Here is a 16,992-nt window from a genome sequence, read left to right on the forward strand (position 1 = left end):
AACATAGAAATAAACGGCAGATAAGGGCCACGGCCCATCTAGTCTGCCCACCCCAATGACCCTCCCCTACCTTTCTCTGTGAATAGATCCCACGTGTCTATCCCATTTGGCCTTAAAATCAGGCACGCTGCTGGCCTCAATAACCTGAAGTAGAAGACTATTCCAGCGATCAACCACCCTTTCAGTGAAAAATAATTTCCTGGTGTCCCCGTGCAGTTTCCCGCCCCTGATTTTCCATGGATGCCCCCTTCTTGCCGCGGGATCCTTGAAAAAGAACATATCTTCTTCCACTTCGATGTGGCCCGTGAGATATTTGAATGTCTCGATCATGTCACCCCTCTCTCTGCGTTCCTCGAGTGAGTACAGCTGCAACTTATCCAGCCGTTCCTCGTACGAGAGATACTTGAGTCCCGAGACCATACGGGTGGCCATTCTCTGGACCGACTCCAGTCTCAGCACATCCTTACGGTAATGCGGCCTTCAGAATTGCACACAGTATTCCAGGTGGGGCCTCACCATGGATCTATACAATGGCATAATGACTTCAGGCTTACGGCTGACGAAACTCCTGCGTATGCAACCTATGATTTGCCTTGCCTTGGATGAAGCTTCCTCCACTTGATTGGCAGTCTTCATGTTCTCACTGACGATCACCCCTAAGTCTCGTTCTGCTTCAGTTCTTGTTAGGATCTCACCATTAAGGGTGTAAGTCTTGCATGGATTTTGGCTGCCCAGGTGCATGACTTTGCATTTTTTGGTATTGAAGCTGAGTTGCCAGGACCTAGACCAGCGCTCCAGTAGGAATAGGTCGTGCATCATGTTGTCGGACATTGAATTTATGTCTGTTGTGCTTTTGCCCACTACATTGCTTAGTTTGGCGTCAAGGCGAATAATGTTATTTTACCTCGCAGCCCTTCTGCCAAGTCTCTTATAAAGATGTTGAATAGGATCGGGCCCAGGACCGAGCCCTGGGGCACTCCACTGATTACCTCCGTCATTTCGGAGGGGGTGCCATTCACCACTACCCTCTGAAGCCTACCTCCAAGCCAGTTCCCAACCCATTTCGTCAATGTGTCGCCCAATCCTAGAACTCGTCTTGCTCAGCAACCTGCGGTGTGGTACGCTATCGAATGCTTTACTGAAGTCCAGGTATACGATGTCCAAGGACTCCCCAACATCCAGCTTCCTCGTCACCCAGTCAAAGAAGCTGATCAGGTTGGATTGGCAGGATCTCGACTTAGTAAATCCATGTTGACGGGGATCCCGTAGATTCTCCTCGTTCAGGATCGTATCCAATTGGCGTTTGATTAGAGTTTCCATTAGTTTGCACACTATTGATGTGAGACTCGCCGGTCTGTAGTTTGCTGTCTCCATCTTGGAGCCTTTCTTGTGGAGTGGAATGACGTTAGTCGTCTTCCAGTCCAACGGGACTTTACCCGTACTAAGGGAGAGATTGAAGAGCGCAGATAGCGGTTCCGCCAAGACATCACACAACTCCCTGAGCACCCTGGGTTATAAGTTGTCAGAAAGAGACTTGGGGGTGATTGTCAGGGAAGACATGAAGTCTGAAAACCAAGTGGAGCAAGCTTCATCCAAAGCAAGGCAAATCATAGGTTGCATACGCAGGAGTTTCGTCAGCCGTAAACCTGAAGTCATTATGCTACTGTATAGATCCATGGTGAGACCGCACCTGGAGTACTGTGTGCAATTCTGGAGGCCGCATTACCGCAAGGATGTGCTGAGACTGGAATCGGTCCAGAGAATGTCCACCAGGATGGTCTCGGGACTCAGGGAGCTCCCGTACGAGGAGCGGTTGGGGAATTTGCAGCTCTACTCACTCGAGGAGCGTCGAGAGAGGGGAGATATGATCAAGACATTTAAATATCTCACGGGCCGCATCAAGATGGAAGAAGACATTTTCTTCTTCAAGGGTCCCGCGGCAACAAGGGGGCATTCGTGGAAAATCAGGGGTGGGAAACTGCACAGTGACACTAGGAAGTTCTTCTTCACTGAAAGGGTGGTTGATCGCTGGAATAGTCTTCCACTTCAGGTTATTGAGGCCACCAGTGTGGCGGATTTTAAGGCCAGATGGGATAGACATGTGGGATCTATCCGCAAAGATAGATAGGGAGGATCACTGGAGTGGGCAGACTTGATGGGCCGTGGCCCTTATCTGCCGTCTATTTCTATGTTTCTATAAGCTTTGACAGCTCGCAGTAGACACCGCTGGGTGTAAACTCGAAATTACTAAACGGGTCATCTGCGTCAACCCTTGTCTGTAGCTGAGGGCCGAGTCCTGGCGCCTCGCGGGTGAAGACTGAGCAGAAGTATTCATTTAACAGTTGGGCTTTTTCCGAGTCCGCTTCTACATAGTCTCCGTCTGGTTTCCTAAGACGTACTATCCCGCCTGAGTTCTTATTTCTGTCACTGATATACCTGAAGAAGGATTTATCTCCTTTCTGGATGTTCTTCGCTAGAGACTCCTCCATGCGGAATTTGGCTTCCCTAACTGCTGTTTTGACGGCTTTTGACTTGGTCAGATAGACTTCCCTAGTGTCCTGTTTCTCTGATTGTTTGTAAGAGATGAATGCTTTTTTCTTCTCCTTGATGAGGTCCGAAATCTCCGCAGAGAACCACTGTGGCTTATTGTTCCTTTGCCGTTTACTTAATGATTTAACATAGTGGTTTGTTGCTTCTTGTATGGTGGCTTTCAAAGTCGACCACATTTCTTTCACTTTATTGGTTTCTGCTTGGCTTTGTAGCGCCTGGTGAACGAAGTCTCCCTTTTCTTTGAAGTTTGTGTCCTTGAATTTGAGGACCTTGGTCAGTGTGGTAGATTTAATGAAACCTTTCCTGAGATTGAACCATACCATGTTGTGGTCACTGGAGGCCAATGTGTCGCCCACCGAGACCTCTGTGACACTTTCTCCATTGGTAAGAATCAGGTCCAGTATTGCCTGATCCCTTGTTGGTTCCAACACCAGTTGCCTGAGTCTTGCTCCCTTCATAGAGTTTAATAGGCCCCCTGCTGCTGCCGGAAGCAGAGGAAAGCATGTCCCAATCCACATCAGGCATGTTGAAGTCACCTAACAATACTGTGTCCCCACGCAAGGTGATATTCTCTATATCTCGATTAATTCCATATCTAGGTCATCCTGTTGTCTTGGGGGTCTGTATATTACGCCAAGATACAGGCATTTGTCCTTCCCTCTGACCAAATTTACCCAAAGGGATTCCCCAGTGTAGTGGACATCTGTGATTCTGGTGACCTTAATGTCATCTTTAGTATATAATGCTACACCTCCTCCCATTTTGCCCTCCCTGTCCTGGCGAAGCAAGTTGTAACCCGGTATGACCATGTCCTACCCGTGGGAGTCCGTGAGCCAGGTCTCAGATATCGCCACCACATCCAGGTCGGCATTCCTCATTTCTGTTTCTAATTCCAGGATCTTGTTTCCCAGACTGTAGGCGTTTACGTACATAGCCCTCCATGTTGTATGTTTGTTACGTCTCAGTGGGGATGTTCCCGCTTGAGCTACTTGGACACCTTTAGCATTATTCGCATGTTTTGTACTTTCCCTAGACCCAGAGTTACAACGTGCACCTATCCCGGACTCCCCAGACCAAGAACTACAGTGTGTTCCTATCCCAGACTCAGACATGTGTGTACCCTGTGGGGGTATTCCTGCTTGGGCTACTTGAACTCCTTTAGTACAATTTGCAATGTGTGTTCTCTCGCTGGACCCAGAATTACAATGTGTACTCCCCCTAGACCCAGAATTACAATGTGTACTCCCCCCTAGACCCAGAATTATAATGTGTACTCCCCCCTAGACCCAGAATTACAATGTGTACTCCCCCCTAGACCCAGAATTATAATGTGTACTCCCCCCTAGACCCAGAATTGCAATGTGTACTCCCCCCTAAACCCAGAATTACAATGTGTACTCCCCTTAGACCCAGAATTACAATGTGACCCAGAATTATAATGTGAGCCAACCCCAGACTCGAAAGTGTGTATACTCTCCCCTGACCCAGATCGGTGTTTACTTACCTTAATCTCAAAAAAGTATTGGCAGCTTAGCTCGCCAGGTAGGTTGTTTGTGCCCATACCCTCCCCCAACTTACCTAGTTTAAAGCCCTGTGTAGTAGGCGGGCTAGACGGTGTCCAAGGACGTTCTTTTTTTACAATCAAATCAGCACAGTCATCCAGAAGTGCTTTTATAAACTGACTGATTCACTCAATAACATCACTTCTCGACCCATCTTCCATAAACATTCTTATCCACTCCCTAGTCATCTCTCACATTGACTATTGTAATTCTCTATATCAGGGCATTACACAAAAAGAAATATGCCGACTTCAAATTTTACAAAACACAGCAGTTAAACTAATTTACAGAGCAAAAAAGTATGACCATGTAACCCCCCCCCCCTTTCTTCGAAACACCCACTGGTTTCCCATTGCACATCTTATAACATTTAAAATTTTTCTGTTTACCTTCAAAACCAAACATATAAATACTCCAGCTTTCATTGACAAATATCTAATCCCTTATACTCCCTCTCGGACGCTTTGATCTAACAACCAAAATCTACTAACGATCCCATCCATATGTGAGATATTTTATGAAACAACCTGTAAAGCCATCTTTTCGGTTGCAGCCCCCTCTCTTTGGAATGCTCTACCATTACACATTAGACTGGAATCCTCCCTGGATAAATTTAAATCCAAACTTAAAACTTTCCTTTTCAGAGATGCTTTTAGCTCCTGAGCCGAAACTATTTACGCAGAAATTGCCAAGATCACAGCTGAGAAAAACAAACGCTTCTTAAGAAGCGAACCCCCCCTCCTTGTTCCTTCCTTTTCTTTTTAATCTAGATGTAATTTTTAAATTCCCCTTTCCCTCCACTCCTATTGGTTCTAGTATGAATTCTTTGGTTCATTCTCCCCTACTATCATTTTTAATTTTTATAATACAGTATTGTAAACCGTTTAGTTATCCACCGATAGACGGTATATCAAATGATAGATAAACTTGGAAATTCTGAACCCTTGTGCAATGGAGAACAGCTCCCTCTTCAGTTTTTATTTCTGCAGGCGAATTCAGAATGTGTGTTCTGATCTGCTCAGCTTCTTTTTATTATTTTTGGGTATTTTTTCTGTAAGTCCTTGAATTTTCTGTGTGGCTTCAGTGCTCGGAGGTCCCCTTCTTGGACTTTACCAAGGAAAGGACGCAATCCCATGTGGGTGGACTGCTGCTCCCAGGCCAATCTCTTTGAGTACCTGTGGAGCCAGCCTGCTTGGCATTCTTCAGGAGCTTGGGGTCCATGTCTCTGGGAGCTGGTTCATCTGCTGATTTATCAGAGGCTTGAGTATAGGCTGTGAGGCCCCTGTGTAACAACCCTCTGGGTATCAGGGATCCGACTGTGAAGTTTCGTTCCCTGGTGAGTCGCATGAACTTTCAGGGATGGGAGTCCGTGGTCAGGGTTCACCTGACTGGCAGCCAGAAGATCTCCATCGGCAGATATATGCTGGCTATCTCTGAGGAAGAAATCTTTCCTTTCAGACAGGCTGATGCAAGCTGAAAGGCACAAGAAGTCATAGTGAGTACTCCCATTATTCCCTATGGGGGAATTCAAAGGAGTCTTAAAAACCCAGTTTTGAGGGTTTCTGGGGTTAGTGTTAGGTTTCCCCCACCTCCAAAACCCCTTTTTCTTTCTTTTTTGTTTTTCAATTTAATTTCAATTTCAATGGGCCATTTTTGGTGCAAATTTTCTGGCGGCTGTCTTAGATTTTTAGCAAATTTTTTTTCTTCACAAAATCATTTTTTCTGTCTCAAAACCCCTCATTTTGCCTAGGGATCATCTGTAATGGATGCCCCAGGTCAATGTAGCCCCAGTTCCTGCGTTTATTGCGCAGATTTTTCAGGCTGTGCAGCTGCCGTGTTCCACATGCTGCATGGCACAGGACAAAAGAGCGAGAGCTTTGGGCTCAGCCTCCTAATCAGTCCTTCAGGACCTTGGAACCTCAAAAATCCAGGAAAGCCCGGGCTGCGGGGAAGAGATCCTGCTCAGAGATCACAAGCAATGAGGGGGCAAAACGCAAGTGCTTGGTGGCAGAGGAGGCCCCAATTCCCCTGTCTGGGGTCTTGGCAGGGCTCCTCGGCCTGCATTTATTTATTTACTTATGTTTTCTATCCTGCCGTTCCCAAAGAGCCCAGGATGGGTTACAGGTCAACATGTACAATATACAGTTAACAGGTTACAATTTGATATAGTTACAGTACATGTTTTTATTCTAACTCGACATATACTTGGAATCTAATATCAATATCCATAACATGCACATGTACAATATACAGTATACAGGTTAAATTTGTCATATACAGTTTTATTTGTCCGTCACAATGCAAGATTTTTCAATACAAGTTTTTATCCTAATGTGACACATAATGAGGATCTTGTATCAATATACATTTCTTTGTAATCTATCGGTTGTGGGCAAGGAGTTAGGTGAACAGGTATGTTTTTATCACTTTTCTAAAGTTGAGGAATCCTTCAAGGGATCTAATCTGTAGGAGCAGTTGATTCCAGCGGCTCAGAATGAAGTGGGAGTAGGAATGTCATTTAGCAGTTTGCAGTTGAAGGGCACAGCCAGGGGGGCATTTTGAGGCGTATTTCATCCTGAGAGCGAAGGGACCTGTTCAGCATGTACGGAGGAAGCTTGGTCATCATGTAGCCTGGTGCCATAAGTGCTGGTTAGAGAATCGAGTTGCTGCTGAGCTGATCGCAGCAAGGGAATCTCCCTGCCACGATCAGTTTAGCGGCCGCAGCAGGGAATCCATCCTCCTGCAAAGACTACTGGCAGGAGGGATGCCCAGTCCCTCCTGCTGCCACTCCCCCAAGACATCCACCGGCAGAAGGGATGCCCAGTCCCTCCTGCTGGTAACACACATACGCACACAAGCCCACCCAAACCCCACAGTACCTTTTTTAAGTTGGCCAGCCAAAGGGATGCTTCCGGCCGTCTGGCCTGCCTCCAACTGAATGGCAGGCCTGCCCCTTCCCGGAGCATAGGGGGTAGGCTAAGGGATCTGGCTAATCGGAATCTTAGGATACTTCCAGTGCATCCCAGAATGCACCAGGAAGGGGCAGACCCGCCATTCAGTTGGAGGCGGGCCTGCCAGCCAGAGGGAGGAAGCATCCCTCCAGACGGCCAACTTAAAAAAAGGTACTTTGGGGAGGGGGGTCAGGAAGCATGCCCTTCGGTGGGGGGTTACCAGCAGGAGAGACTGGGCATCCCTCTTGCCAGTAGATGTCTTGGCGAAGTGACGGCAGAAGGAATTGGCCACTCGTGCTGCTACAGACATTCGGGGGTGGGGGAGCCGGCTTCTGGAGTTCCTGCAGGAGGGGGTGGGGGAGCCGGCTTCTGGAGTTCCTGCAGGATGAATTTTTGGTTGTATAAAGATAGATGTATAAAGATAGAGATAAAGTATAAAGATAGATGTAATGAATATGCATGAGATCTATTAGCATACAATGAAAGTAGTGCATGCAAACAGATCTCATGCATATTCATTGGGGAAATCTTGAAAACTCGACTGGATTGCGGCCCTTGAGGAGGGACTTTGACACCCCTGCTCTAGAGCTATTCCCTGCAATTACAGAGTGGGAGGGGGACAGGCATCTAGAGCACCTGCATCACCTGACAATTTGGGGCATGTCTCAATCTTTGTGACTCTGTACAGCGCTGCATGCGTCTGGTAGCACTATAGAAATAACTAATAGTAGTAGTAAAAGGTCTTGTTCTGGCGTTTGGGACTTGGATGAATTTTTGGTCGTGAATGCAGTATAAAGATAGATGTAATGGCAGTCTGGGTGATTAAACGCCTGGATGTACAGGTAGACAATTTTCAGGAAAAAAAAAAACATTTTGGACGTAGTTTTCGAGAATGGACATTTTGCGCTGACAACTTTGAGCGACTAGTGCCCTACGTGTAAATCGGACTTAGACATTTCTTTTGATTTATGACCCTCCACATGAATAATTTTGTTTGGGCATCTAATTTTTTAAAATTGTTGTTATCCACTTAGAATCTATTATGAGAATAGTGCGGAATATAAATAAATAAGAATAGAATATCTGGGAGTCCACTTCAACATAACACAGGGCCATGTTTTTCTTCCCAAGACATGCAAATAGAAGCTCAGGAAGCAGATCTTAGAGATCCTGGCTTTACCGATCCTCATGGCATTGCATTATCTTCAGGTGCTGTGCTCAATGGCAACCTCCCTGGAAGTTGTTCCCAGAGTGAGAGCTCTTATGTGGCTGCTCCAGTACTCTCTTCTTTCCAGGTGGTCATTGCTGCGCTACTCCTTGCAGATGCAGCTTCTCTGGACTTCAGGGGCAAAGTGCAGCTTACTTTGGTGATTCCAGGGGTATGCCTTATCTATGGGCATACCTCTCAGAATTAACTCATGGGTGACCCTCATGACAGAGGGTGCTGTGGTCACCCGCTCCAGGAAAAGTGGACCCCATCGGAAAGCAAGTGGTCCATAAATCGTCTGGAACTTAGAGCCATTCATTTGCGCTGAAGGAGTTGCAATCTTTCCTTACAGGGGAAGGCAGGTCAGAAGTTTTCAGAGTGCCACAAGAGTAGCTTATGTACACAGGCAGGGAGGTACGAGAAGCGTACCACGTCGCCTAGAGCAGGGGTGGGGAACGAGGGCTTCAATCCAGTCAGGTTTTTAGGATTTCCCCAATGAATATGCATGAGATCTATTTGCAGACATTGGAGGCAGTATGTGCAAATAGATCTCATGCATATTCTTTGGGGAAATCCTGAGAACCCGACTGGATTGCGACCCTTGTTCCCCACTCCTGGCCTAGTGCACAGATGTTGTTCCAGTAGGCAAAAGCTCACTTTCAAGCCCTCTTTGCTGCCGACACGGCAGGAGTAGAGAACATCCAGGCTGATTTTCTCTGAAAGCTGACTCTGGATCCTGTTTCTGTGTCAGAGGACATTTCGCACTCTTTGAGCAGTGCTGGGGACGACCGGACATGGATCTCATGGCCACAGCGAAGAATGTGAAGACAAATCGCTTCTACAGTGAAAGGACCAAACTGGAAAGCACAAAGCTGGATTCACTCATTCAACTCTAGCCCACCGAACTTCTGCTCTGTGTGTGGGCCATAGTGAGCCAGATCATCTGCAAATTAGTGAACCATCAAGGGCTGGTGATTCTAGTAGCTCTGGACTGCCGGTTGATTTGGGGCTCCTCGGTCTATTCCCAGTTCCCATAGGTAATCCAGAGCACTTTGGTCCCCCTTAGAGAAAAAAATCCTGCAATGTTTGCGGCTTATGTGAAGAACTGGAAGTCTTTCCAGTTATGATGCACCAAGAAGTGGTTCCTGTCTCAGTGATTCAGGGTTACAGGCCCTTTCCTGTAGAATACCCATCCTCCACTTTACGGAGTCTTGTGTTTCACTGCAGATGGTACTTCTACCAAAGGTGGTTTTTTCCTTCCATATCAGTTGATTCGTTTACCCACTTTTCATCCTACAGGTTAGGCGAAACAAGACAGAATTTTGTGGAGGCTAGATGTAGAGTAGAGGCTGGATTTAGTGTAGAGCCCTATCTGGAGAAGACTAATGATTCCTGGCTCTCCTATCACCTTTATGTGCTGACCAGCCACTCGAGACGAGACAAGGCAAGCCAGCTTCCAAGGCTTATTGCCAGATGGATATGCATGGCAATTTCATCTTCCTGCATTGCCTGCAGTAAACAGCCCCCTGCTTCAATCACAGCACATTAGACTAGAAGTATGGCTGCTTCCTGGGTGGAGTCCCAGGCTGTTTCGCTGGATGAAATTTATAGAGCAACCACTTGGTCTACTCTCCATACCTTTACGATGTTCTACAGAGTGGATGTGGTGACTCGAGAGGATGCCACTCTTGGGTCTTCAGTACTGCGGGCAGGCTCATTTGTTCCTCCCTAGACGTCTGGCCCTGCTTTGGTACCTCAGCTACTGTACAGAATCCTATGTCTACCTACAGAATGAAAGATTAGGTTCTTACCTTGCTAATCTTTTTTTCTGATAGAAAACATAAGATTCTGTATGCCCCGCCCTGTTCAGACTTTTGATTTGCCTGATTCCTGCCTCGGACATTGCCAGTGTCGTCTCTGGACCTCTTCTCCTGTATCTAAGATTTAGCAGAGACTACAGGGCTGAAATTCCCTTTCTCCTTTGGGGGTCTTTATGGCTTCTACTAATTGTACTTAGCAGGTTGGAAGTTCCCAAGGCACATACTTCTCTTTTCTTCTGTTTTAGTGGAATTTGATTGCTTTGGTACCAGTTGAAGAAGAAGCTAATCTCCACTGCAGAATGGGAGAAATTCAGAGTTTGAGTGACACCACCTGCAGATTCATGACTAATGGGAAGCAACAGCTACTGTACAGAATCCTATGTTTTCTAGGAGAAAAAAGATTGGCAAGGTAAGAAGAACCTAATCTTTCATTCAAGGTATTGCCATACCATAAAGCAATACAAAGTGCTAGATGGCACTAAAGTCAGAGATCATCACTAAACTTGTTTTCACAGATTAGCAATGACCGCTTTTACCAACCCGATGCACAAAATGGCCCACTCTGTGTTTTTCCCCTCAATCACCCATTTTCTGATCTGGCCATGCAATTTAGCTAAAACCCCATGCAAAGAAGACAAGTGATTGATGCACTAACATCGCTTGGCTATTGCCCCCCCCTCCCAAAAAAAGGGGTTTTAGCGATCGGAAAAACCAACTGGTTTACTAGACTTTTCCGGTAACTGTGTGTTACCAACAAGTCTGCCCTTTTTTCTTTTTTTTTTTTCCAATGGCACAAATATTTTGTTTGTGTTACGCAAAATATCTGTCCCATTAAAAAAATGAAAAAAAAAGACTCCCATCGCCGATGACAGCCCTCCCCAATGACCCCTGACAAACGTGGCATGAGAGAAAATTGCCCCCCTCCCCCTGCGCCAGGCACCCCCGAGCCACTGTCTCCCCCCGAACCCCCCCCAAAATGGCAGAAGGATTACCCCCTCTATCCTGCCATGCAGAATACCCCCGTGCCACACTCTCCCCCTAACCCTCAAAAAACGGCAGGAGGAATGCCCACTCCCTCCTGCCATGCCCCCTCCCCCACACCAGGCACCCCCCTGAGCCACTGTCCCCCCTGTTGTACCCCCCAAAAATGGGAGGAGGGATGCCTACTCTCCCTGCCAGGCAGAACACCCCTGCGCCATAGCCCCCGAGCCACTGCCCCCCCCAAATGGCAGGAGGGATGCCCATTTCCTCCTGCCACAAAAAACACCCCATGCCATGGTGCCAGGCACCCCTGAGCCACTGTCCAAAAAAATGGCAGGAGGGATGCCCACTAGAGGTCTGAACAGGAATCACAGGAATCCCGCAGGTACCCCATTGGGTTCCCTCCAGCTACGTGAGACTCCCATGGGGACTTCCCCAAGGTCCATGGGACTCCCACAGGGACCCCCCAAAGCCCACAGGACTCCCACGGGAGCCCCCCAAGGCCCATGGGACTCACATGGGGATAGAACCAGGGTTCCTGAGGCCTACCTAATGCTCCGTCGATCCAAGAAACCGGTCCGGGTGTGGTGCCACGGCGAGAACAGCCGTGCTCAGCAGTGAGCTCAGCACATACGCACACGTCGCACACTGGGAAGAAATGCTACTGATTGGTCGGGAGGCGTCACATGCAAGGCTAGGCAGGAAGACAGCCTTAATTGAGTGAGCTGCCCGATCCCCCCAAAAGCCCCGACCGAGAGAGAGAGACCCAAGGAGGAGACTAAGCCTTCAGAGGAGGAGGAAATCGGATCCAAGAAGGACCCCCGAGCCGTGGAGGACCCGTCCCCCAAAGGCCCCGATTGAAAGACCCGAGGAGGAAATGAAGCACGAAACCTTTAGAGACCCGAGCCGAGGAAGTCTGTCACCCGAGCTGATCCCCCCCAAAGGCCCAGACTAAGAGAGGAGGAGGAGGAGACTGGAGTAAACGTTGTGATAGATCAAGTATGAGAAATAAAAGTCCTGGCACATCAGAACACACAAGACTAGAGTTAAGGTGACTCCTCAGCTTTCCATTAAATTTTATCGAAGGCATCCAAACTTGTTGCAGTTGAACTATTGATACATATGCTGGTAATGGTTAACATTTGTCCCTCAGTGATTTTTTTCAGCAGAGAACTAAGCCTTAAGGAATTTTGGTTTTTTTTAACCTTACAATGCAAGTACTACCTGCACATCTTTCTCAGCCTAAATGTATAGACTCTATACATTTAGGCTGAGAAAGATGTGGAGATAGTACTTACATTGTAAGGTTTAAAAAAAAAACACCAAAATTCCTTAAGACTTACCGTAGTTTTTATCAAATGCACCCGACCTGTTGTAATACACTCACAATACATATCACAACAGTACTAACTATTTGGTGTCAACTTGTCTTTATTTATGCATTTTTTTAATATTTATGATTTTTTGTAAGAAAAAAAATTGTGTATATATTTTCTTTTGGAAGATAATTCCTTTAACCACAGACTTTAACCATGGCTCACTCAAAAAATCAAAACTTTTTTTATTGACTTTTCACAGTTGCAAATTAGATTTGGTCTTGATAAATCACAAAGTTTTAAATGGTTGCAGCTGAAGCAGGCTATTCAGGTGGGGTTCCCTGAATGGAAAACTCTTAATACTCAATATAGTTTGGAGTTCCTATGTTTCCAGGTTGATTTCATGGGACACCTAGCCGCACAGTGGTATAAATTATTATCTGGATTTTTAAATAAAAAGCCAAAAACTGGTCTGAGAGACATTTGGAGCATTGAGATTAAGCATAATATTTCTGCTTCTCAATGGCCACGAATTTCCTGGGCAATGACTCCTAACATGGAACCCTGAATCATATAGCTATAGTTTGTCATCTGTGTCTTGGTCTGTATGCTAGTTGCAGTGACCTGTATTTGTTATATGTGTTGCTTAATTAGTTAACTAGTTAACAATAAAATATTCATTTGAAAATCTTTGCTGCTCGGATGTTAATGTTAAAGCAACTGGAATTATTTATTTATTTATTCATTCATTCAGTTTTCTATACCATTCTCCCAGGGGAGCTCAGAACAGTTTACATGAATTTATTCAGGTATTCAAGCATTTTTCCTATCTGTCCCAGCGGACTTGCAATCTATCTAATATACCTTGGACAATGGGGTCACAAGGTATATTAGACCCAAACCCATAACCCCAGGGTGCCAAGGCTGCAGTTCCAACCCCTGTGCCAATACACTGTCTGACAGGGATGATAAAACATAGTTAACAAAGCATGGTAAAACATAATATGAGAAAACATGGTATGGTGAGACATAGCATGGCAAGCAAATATGGTAAATACTTTAAATGTAATAATTGAGGACTGAAATTAAACACATTGGTGTTTGGAAAACCACTTTTACTTCAAACATTGTTTTCCTTTTTTAGGAAGTACTGTAGAACTATACAACCTTGGAGAAGCATCTGAATTTATTGAGCTTTCTGGAGTCAGCTAGGGTGAAATACATCCTCAAGAATCATGTTCGTATTTTCCAGATTTATGAAGCAAGATACTGGCAAACAGCATATCACTATATCCTATTGTGAAAGAAATCTTAAAAAAATTAAAATTGAATTCTCAAATTTTGTTACAGGTTTGCAGCCTCTGGTGATGTCCAGCGTCATATTGTTATTCACAGTGGAGAAAAGCCTCATTTGTGTGATATCTGTGGGAGAGGTAAGAAAGTTACTTTCTATGCATGTAGGCAATAGTTTAGCATTTAAGCCAGCCGGTTAGCCTGCCTCTGGAACTTTGCTAGGCCCTGCCCACCTCTGGTGATGCAACTTCTTCTTTCTTCAGAGGCAGGTCACAGCCTAACGAAGCCCCAAAGGCATACTAGCCATTTAACTGAGGGCCATATGCACAGAACTCCAGCAACCCAATGGAAAACGCCAGGTTGGGAGCAACTTTCATATGCCGGGCAATGCTCAAAGCAAACAGCATGCAAATTATATGCATGCTATTTTTGCTGAGTAGCGCAGTGAAATAGGGAAAATCTGGATGGCACCTGCACACAAGAGCTGAATGGTAGACCTAGTTCTTATGTGCAGGGCTGTTGTCGCCGGAGCTCTGGAGGTAAGCATCAGCAAGAGCAAAAAAGAAAAAAAAAATGCTTCCAGTTGCAGCTCAAGCCTCTTTTGCTACAGCAAGTTTGGAAGGTTTTTTTTTTGTGTGTGTGTGTGTGTGTGTCTTAGGCATGGGACACACATTCACATCAGAATTTAAAATTCATGCGAACTGCTCCTACCAGAAAAGTTGCCAGCAGTTCTAGACCTACTGGAAAAGTTTGTATGGTAAAAGTTGGACATTCCTTTCTGTGCATTATATGGAATGCTCATTTTAATTCTAATGAGCTCCTTGTAATGCATTGCATAGGATTATCAGTGGCTGTTACCACAATCGGTAAAAGCCCCCAAGAACCTTTTTGTGCATCAGAGGCTGAGCTAACTTGCAAGTAAGATTGGCTACAACCAGTCTTACTTGCATGGTAACCTTTTGAGCATCAGGGCCTGAATCGCTGCACTGTTAGTCCAGCAACATTGCAAGTAAATAAAGACAGATTAGGGGACGGTCAAAAAGTAAAAGGAGCAGCTGGTTGGGAGAGGCAAAACAGATGAGATTTTGCCGATCAGTGGAGAGGGACAGAAAAGGAGATAAGCTGCTGCTGTTGGGACTTGGAGGGGTGAATGGGAGGTGCTGCTGGATGGAGGAGGAAAGGGGAAGTAATAGGGGGAAGGGAGGTAAAAGGGGAGGGGTGCTGCTAGAAGGTGGAAGGGAGGTAAGAGGGGAGGGGTGCTGCTAGAAGGTGGAATGGAGGTAAGAGGGGAGGGGTGCTGCTAGTAGGTGGAAGAGGAGGAGGGGTACTGCTAGAAGGGGAGAAGTGTGGGATAGTTCATGGAGAGAGAACAGGAACAGAGGCATAGAGGGGAGATAATAGACTGAGAGGGAATGAGTACACAGAGGAACAATACTGATCACAGGGGGAGGGATAGGGGCCCTAAAAGCAGATGCTGAATAGGGGGGAGAGCAAAGGGTTTAGGACAGTGTTTCACAACTCAGTCCTGGAATACCCCCTTGGCAGTCGGGTTTTCAGGATATCCACAATGAATATGCATGAACTTGATTTGCATACACTGCCTCCATTATATGCAAATTTCTTTCATGCATATTCATTGTGGATATTACATTACATTACATTACATTAGTGATTTCTATTCCGCTTGTACCTTGCGGTTCAAAGCGGATTACATAAGAAGAAGCTGGACATTTCCAGGAGGGTACATGACATTTAGGGTAAGACATAGTAACAGAATGAGTATAGTCTTAGTAACATTGGATGAAAGCAGTTATATTACATTACATATCAAATCTTTTCCAGGCGTTGGTAGGTAATATGATTCGGTAGGATGAATTGGTTTTGATTTTTAATTTAATTTTTTTTTTTTTTTTTTTGGTCGGTTGATGGTATGGTGCCAGGGAGTGGGTAAACCTGACTGACAAGGACTCCAGGATTGAGTTGAGAAACACTGGTTTAGGATACACAGGGTAGATGCTGGACAGGACAGATAGGGATAGAGAGGGAAGATGGATAGTGGACCTAGAGAGAGAAAATATGTCAAATGGACAGGAGACCCTGGAAAGGCAGGAAAAATAGAGAAAGGAGACATGAAACAAATAAAATGGAAAAATAAAATGCTCAGACTACAAAGGTAGAAAAATATATTTTATTTATTGGACCATGTCAGCTTTGGGAAAATATGCATCTCCGATATCTTGCATTTCCATTTCTGTTTCTCTGGCGTTGAGATATATGCATTTTAAGACCAGGTGTAAATTTTACAGTGCTATTTTTTCCATGTGTAAGGTTGTTGCTCTTTGAGTGAGGGGAGTTAACGTAGCCTCCCCAAAGATAAAATCAAGGAAACCACAATTCAACTAAAAGGAAAGACCTTCCCCCTCGATTCGACCATAAAAATTCTGGGAGTCACGCTGGACAAAAACCTATCCCTAGAAAACCATACCGACATCATCGCCAGGAAAAGCTTCTCGGCACTCTGGAAGCTTCGCACCATAAAAAAATACTTCAATGACACTGCATTCCGCCTACTCGTACAATCCTTCATCCTCAGCACTCTCGACTACTGCAACATCATCTTCCTTAACGCTACAAAGAAAACTACCAGGAGATTAAAAATAATTCAAAATACCGCAGTGCGCCTCATTTTTGACCTAAAGAAATGGGAACATGTCACTCCATTCTATCACCAACTGCACTGGCTGCCAGTAGAATCTAGAGTTCTCTTTAAATTTGCATGCTTTTGTTACAAATCGGTTAACGGTTCTTCCCCAAGTTACATAAATACCCACTTCAACCTTTACTGCAACAAAAGGACATCACGCAGAATCCAACTGTTCGCCTTCCCCTCGCCAAAACACTGCCTTCTCAGAAGATCCCTCGAAAGTACTTTCGCATTCCAAGCAGCCAAGTTGAACCCATGGCTGGCCCAGGTGATACTCGAGGCCCCTAATTACCTTGCCTTCAGAAAACTACTAAAAACTTACCTATTCAACAATCACGACCCCTATTTAATCCCTTCACCTCAAATAACCCCGGCCCCTCCCCCAACCCCTTCCTCCCTCTCCTGACTCCCCCTCGACCCTCTCTCCTCTTCCCTTGTCTAGTCCGATCTAACCCACAATTTTCAGCTAAACTGTTATACATCTCCCTTTCATTGCAGACTACTGTAAATTGTGGTAACTTCATTGCTATCTGTTGTAAATTGTAAATCGTTGTAATTTACTGTAAATCTACAGGTAATTTGTTTGTAAATCTGCTTGTAACATGTTG

The 16,992-nt window shown here is 45.5% G+C and overlaps 1 protein-coding gene across 4 annotated transcripts in view; it reads left to right on the forward strand.

Annotated features, from left to right (window-relative positions):
• Nucleotides 1–16,992, forward strand: part of ZBTB49 (zinc finger and BTB domain containing 49) — a 123,800-nt gene that overhangs the window by 87,259 nt on the left and 19,549 nt on the right. For all 4 annotated transcript variants that reach the window (XM_033949290.1, XM_033949281.1, XM_033949272.1 and 1 more), the window contains one exon: nt 13,738–13,820. In XM_033949290.1, the coding sequence (XP_033805181.1) occupies nt 13,738–13,820 (83 nt within the window). The remainder of the gene's footprint in view (nt 1–13,737; nt 13,821–16,992) is intronic.

The sequence above is a fragment of the Geotrypetes seraphini genome, chromosome 1 (assembly GCF_902459505.1).
Source record: "Geotrypetes seraphini chromosome 1, aGeoSer1.1, whole genome shotgun sequence".
NCBI lineage: Eukaryota > Metazoa > Chordata > Amphibia > Gymnophiona > Dermophiidae > Geotrypetes > Geotrypetes seraphini.